This window comes from Epinephelus moara, chromosome 5, assembly GCF_006386435.1.
Source record: "Epinephelus moara isolate mb chromosome 5, YSFRI_EMoa_1.0, whole genome shotgun sequence".
In the NCBI taxonomy this organism is placed as follows: domain Eukaryota; kingdom Metazoa; phylum Chordata; class Actinopteri; order Perciformes; family Serranidae; genus Epinephelus; species Epinephelus moara.
In genome coordinates this window covers 35,466,604-35,473,201 of record NC_065510.1, presented here as the reverse complement: position 1 = coordinate 35,473,201, position 6,598 = coordinate 35,466,604, and the positions used below count along the sequence as shown (strand labels likewise).

Here is a 6,598-nt window from a genome sequence, read left to right as displayed (position 1 = left end):
AGTGAAAGCGGGGGCTAACCGGTGCTTCCTCCTCATGCTCCACTTCACTCAGCTGCTAACACAGCCAGTTAGCCTCCGCTAGCTTCCCAGCTAGTGGCTCTCCGTTTGGATCCAACCGGAGCACCAAGCCCTGGTTTGTTATTCAGGTTAATGTGGGAAGAAGCAGCGGGTTTATTGGGCAGCTGAGTGAAGCTGAGTGAAGCTGAGCCTGCGGAAGAAACACCGGGACCATCTGGATGTGATAGTCCGTGGAGATGGTGCAGTACTCGCCGGCACAGACGAGGCGAGTGGGGGGGGGGTGTTGGAGAGCAGAGGTAGAGGGAGGAGTGGCTCATGACACACTTTGTTTTGCTCTACAGGCAGTGCACAACAGCGAACTTAGCGGTGAAACGATTTCGCTTATTGCTCCTTTAAAGAAAACTTCATTTCCATTTGCAGAATTATATTTGGTGGTATGGCTCTGTTCTGGGGCCTCTCTGCCTTTCCTAGGCCTACACAAAAAGCCTGAGGCGGAAAGAGCACACCTCTCCGTCTTTCCACGAGCCTCCGTGGAAAGCCTTAAGGCAGAGGGAGCACACCCCTCTGCACTTCCACATGCAACTAAAGAAAGCCTGAAACAGAGATAGCAAACTTCCCTGCCCTTCCATGTGGCAACATGAAAAGCCTATGGCGGAGACACCCCACCTTTCCGTCCTTTTGCGTGCCTTTGTGGAAAGCCTTAAGGCAGAGAGAACACACCTCCCTGCCCTTCCATGCACCTACACGGAAAGCCTCAGGCAGGGAAAGCAGCAGCAAAGACCCCCAGGAACAGAAAAGAGCCAGCGTCAATGACAAACAAACGACATTGATAAGTCAGACACAACATAAAAAGGAGGAGCAGGGGTGGAGGCGTGTTGCAAAGCGGCTTGCAGAGGAAGAAGCAACAGTAGGACAGGACAGGAAAAAGCCGTTAAAATAGGGCGCCCTGAATGAATGCGATTTGCCGATTGGATGCATAGAAAGGAATCATGTGATCTATCAGCTGACTCCCTTCCATCAGTCAGCTGCTCCATCAGTAGACCGGGCTGCTTGAGATCAGCTGATGTAGCTGGGAGCCGTGTCCTGCCTGAACTAACGCTGTGCTCAAGTCTTTTAAATATCTGAGCATGCTGCTCACATCTATGCTTCTTACCTGTACTGAGCCTGGAAGTGTTCCTGGACAAAACTGTGTCGATCTCGAGGCTGCTGTTTGCTGGCTGAACTGGGACTGGAAGGGTCCTCAACTGAACTGGGTCCCTGCAGACAAAGAGACAGTGAAGGAGAACAGAGAGGAGACAAATAGTCACTTTAATGGACATGCTATATATTTACTTCAACTTTAAATAAAATACTCTGCAGGCAGACATATAAATTCAGGCAAATATATATGATATTTAATAAGATACTGTGAACATTCATTTCCTGCATGCAGAGCTCTGACATCAGTCTGAATTACAAATTGAGGCAGCGTGAGAGAAGTGTATCCCATCTGGATTTACTGCCCAAATTAGTTCCAGGCATCAGATATATAACTGACAAAAGATCATTTTGTTGCAGAGGAAGAGATAATGCAAAACTCTCTTTGACAGGAGCCAACAACTTATCATGTATTGTAGCTTTCACTAGTCTTGATTGTAGATATGAACAGGACGGGAGATAAAATAATACCTTAACCTCTCGGACATTGCCCTTTGTCTGCAGTATTTAAAGACAATATACTGTACAAAAGAATGGAATGCGTAGTAATGAGGTTTGAGTCTTGAGAAAGGAGTGAATCAACATTTTTGCTCGCTAAAATTAACTTTTTCAATAAAAGACTGAATTGAATTAAATGGGAAAAATATGAGTCATAAAACATTAGAGCAGGGAGGGATGTCATTTGTCTGGGAGAGAGGGAAAGTTTAAATGGTAAACAGTTAACACAGATTGGAGTCATAGAAACATTTGAGATGTCAACCATCCTCCGTGCCACGCTGATGTCTGCTGAATAAACTAAATGACTGTGATACCCTGCATGCTGTGTTGGACTCAGCAGGAGGGCAGAGAGACTTCAAAGATAAACATAAGAATAAAAGAATGAAGGCGATGAATAAAAGATGGACAACTCTGACTCGAGGAAACAGAGCAACAGATTGCTGAATCTTTATCTTATATGGCTGATATTGAAGCTGTCAGTAAACACTAGGTGGTAATGACTGATTTAACACACATGCAGACACGCACACGAGCAGTTCAGCTGAGGTCGGCTGCTACATGTTTTTCTGCTGCGGAGTTGAGTATCATGGTGCTAGTCTGTTGTCTGATAGCCCAGACAGACATCCTGTACTTATTATGTAACACCACAGCACAGTTTAAGATGTGCTTTTTTAGCTGAAGGAACAACAGAGCAACAGTGCACCACCAAGGTCTAAAAATCCGCACAGCAACTATAGTTAGGTTTGTAGGGACAGGATTCAGGCAGGTTTACAGGCATCCTCTCTGCAGAGTGATGAGCTATTTGCCCAACATTATCACCAGACAGAATACTAACCGGTGATTGTCTGAGGTGAAAATTAAAGAGACAGTTAATCCCCAAATCAAACAAAACATTTTTTTGATTTTGGGGTTAACTGTCCCTTTAAGTTACAGTAAAAAAAAAAGCCTACCACAGCTACTTTTCCAACTACTTTCACACTTCACGTTGGCAGAGACTGTAAATTGCACACTGCAGAATTGTTTAAAGGCCCTGCACGCCCACACAGGTGTTTTCAATTACCCCGCTAATTACAACTCTAGTCAGGTGGAAATTGGGTGGAACTGGATTGCAACAAAACTACAGGGGAGCAAAGCAGAGATAAATCAAGCACAGTCTGTAAACACCCACACAGTGTTGACAACAGGGCTAATTGGGTGACATAAGTGAAAACACCTGTGTGTGATCAGTTCAAAGCAGCCATTTTCACTTGACACAGCAGGAAAAGAACAGGTGATGCAAATTTTGTTAACAATGTCTCTGTTCCATCAAGTTTCACACTAAAACATGCCACTGAGCCAGCGTGCATGCACACTACCAGACAAACAAGCATACAGTAAACTAATAGCAGTGATGCACTGAACAGCAAGACTCAGCAAGACTTTACAAACAATACTACAGGGCAATGATGCAAATTTTAAAGGGAAAGTAAAGCAAAGTGAGTCCTGGAAATGGTGCCTGAAAACAGATTACCTGGACTACTATTTTGGGATGCAAATGATGAACACTTTGTAATTAAGGTTTCAAACTTTTGAGAAATCATAAAGGGGTCTCTACGTGAAATTCAAAGTGTATGAGTTGTCTCTGAATTGGCAGCTAGCAGCTAACGGTGCTAACTCCACAGACAGAACTAAACAATGGCAACAATGCTGTTAACCATTTGGAAACTGGTAGGTGGCCGCTACACTGACCTGGCCGCCCTGACACAGTCCCAGTATCGGCGTTAACAGCCACATGAGCACAGTGCAAAGCAAAGGTGTTGAGCTAGCTTGTGGGATGCACTTATTCACTAACATGCACACACAGCTGGATCGGCTTACCACTACAAAACACAGAGAGGTTTGGATTATGACACACACGGAGGTAGCATGACTTCATCCTCTGCTCAGGGCGCCATTACGGCTCATTTATGCTCAGCATTAGATATGTATGCAGACACAGGTGGAGCCTTTTGTCCGTACTCTGCCTTCATTTTGTCCATATTTGTGCACATTTTCTCAAAGCATAAGGATATACAAAATGTAACAGTACCACAGGGGATCGTGGGGGCAGCGTAGTTTAGTTTAAGCGAGGTATGACCATAGACGACGACAAAGACGAAATTAATCTGTAATATAGTTCTCTGTCAACATGTCGGTGTATTTAATGGCCTCACAGATCGCCGCCGTCTACAATACTGCCTCTGTTTAAAGGTAAGTTATTACCATCTCCTCCACCGTTACCTTGTTTGTTTTTGTGTGAAACGTTGGACTCTGCCCTCTAGTGCCATCTACTGGCTGTATCTATGCTATCATAAAGGACGCTAGGAAGTATGAGGGCAGAGATATTTACAGCATTTGAAACAATCTTTATTTTCATACAGAAAGGGAGTATATGAGCCCTGGATCCACTATTTTTCTTACCTAGCAAATAGTGGATTGCCCCAATAAATGTCATATACAGAACCTTTAAATGGCACACACATACCAATTAGGTAACATAATATTCAAGCTCAAACTCTTGTGTGGGACTCAAACATTAAGCAGCATACTGAGTCAGACACTAAGATACCAAGGTCTGGTCTCCCCACCTTCTCAGGGGAAATGAGACTTTCTGCTGTGGTCTCGCATCGTGTCTTCGGAAATAATGACAATCCAACTTTGATGAAGCTTTGCTATTGTTCAGACTAAATCCAATCACTGCTGCATTCTCTTTGAACAATGAGCTGCTTTTTTGGCATCTTTGAAAACTTCTCCAAGGATGGCTCTTTACCAGAATATATAATGAAGCATGTGGGACAGTTTGTTTTCAAACTCCACCTCAGCCCATTTCCAGACTTGGCCTTGTCTTTACTTTAATGCTTGTCTCTACTACTAAGTTGATGAAAACACAACATAAAAGCTCATTATCCTTTAAATCACTGCAATATGGAACAGTAATATCTCTACCTTTTGTAACCAAGTGAAACCACAAGACAAGATTTCCAATTAGTGCCACTGCGTCTGCTGAGGACACCCAGACTAACACAATGGAGGGAAGCAGATCAGCTACAAACTGCTGTTTGTTTGGGAGCAGTATTTCCACATGCTCACACCTCAGCCATCTGCTCAAGTAGTAAGTGAAAATAATATCACACATCCATCTTGATGTGGCCTTATGCTATAAGAAAGATAAAAGTAGAATTAAGGTAAGAAATAGCACAGTGATGTGTAAACAAAACAGAAGGAGGTGCCTCTGTCTCAGAGCATCATATCACTTATAATGGACAGTTTAGAGAGACTGTGTGAGCTACAGAGATTGGAAAAGGGATTCATCGGCACCTGGGGACCATGTAGTGCAGCAGGGGCTATTTGAAGTTAACTGCAATTTCCATTTTGTGCTGGTGAGCATCAGTTTCACTCAGAGTTGGGTGGTGGGGTGAAAAAGGAGAATTACCCAAAAGTTATTCTGAATTCTTAAGATGCAGAGCGTCTGAATCTTGAATGGACTGCATATGATTTGGGCTGGGATTCTCAAAATCTCTAGCAATCATACGATTTTACAGCTCCATTAAACCATATTTTCACTGAATCAAATGGCATAAATTTCATTTTTTCTGGGAACATGTCACATAGTGTGTTATTTCAATAACCATGCCCTGTATTTCACATGTGTTTATCATCTCTCGTTCTTATATCACAAGCCGAGCAGTGGCCAACTCTCCTTCTCTCAATTCCGCCCTCTTTCTCCATCTCCTCTCCGGAGGACAATGGAGAACAATCCTCAGACCCTCAGAGACAGACTAGGTTACAAGCATCACCATGGAAACCCTGGCCTCATTCCCCCCAATCAACATGTGGGAACAGGGAACTTTTTCATCAGTCACAGTGCGGCCTAAAAATAAAGAAAAAGGCTAATCACCAGAGCCATTCATGTTTGTCTGAAGCATACGCCATAATGTCTCTTTGAAGCACCATCCCCAAGGTGCATGAATATGTACAATAAATATACTCAAGTATTTTTTAATTTACTAGTCTCCATTGTACAAATTCAAGTAAAGGACAATACTAGAATTTCTTCTAGTACTGTAGAACTCTTCTCATGAAAGCACAAGGACGAGCGCACAGCAGGTACTCTATACTCAAGGGTTGCAGGCACACTTGCAGAGATAATGGTGTTTGGACGAGCGCACTGAATATGTTTCAGACATAAAATGGATTGTCAGATAGAGATTCCCAAAGTGATGAAATATGTTGCTTGCAATGTGGGATCTGATATTACCTTCACTTTCTCCTTCACATAGCTGTTAATCCCTGCAGATACACGAGATGCCACTGTAAACTCTGATATGTTGAATAGTGTGTCAGCAGTGCCATTGTTTATTAAAGCATTTCGTGTGGTAATTCCTGTTTCTGCACACTGAGGATGGGGATAGATTAACTGGTGACTGTGAATGGTTGTCTGTCTCTATGTGTCAGCCCTGCGATAGTCTGGTGACCTGTCAAGGGTGTACCCTGCCTCTCGCCCAATGTCAGCTGGGATAGGATTTATCCTTCAAACCACTTTATTTATTCAAGTTTCCTCACCATGAAATACATTTTACAAGATTACTTTCAAACACATATACAGTGGTGTGAAAAAGTGTTTGCCCCCTTCCTTATTTCTTGCATGTTTCAGATCATCAAACAAATTTAAACATTAGTCAAAGATAACACAAGTAAACACAAAATGCAGTTTTTAAATGAAGGGTTTTATTAATGAGGAAGAAAAAAATCCAAAGCTACATGGCCCTGTGTGAAAAAGTGTTTGCCCCCCAGCTCCTGTTAAAACATAACTGTGGTTGATCACACCTGAGTTCAATTTCTGTAGCCACACCCAGGCCTGATTACT

General features: G+C 43.0%; 1 protein-coding gene across 1 annotated transcript in view; it reads right to left on the bottom strand.

The window, feature by feature from the left end:
• Positions 1-6,598, bottom strand: part of usp43a (ubiquitin specific peptidase 43a) — a 194,579-nt gene that overhangs the window by 139,739 nt on the left and 48,242 nt on the right. The window contains exon 3 of the mRNA XM_050044839.1: positions 1,172-1,275. Within this exon, the coding sequence (XP_049900796.1) occupies positions 1,172-1,275 (104 nt within the window). The remainder of the gene's footprint in view (positions 1-1,171; positions 1,276-6,598) is intronic.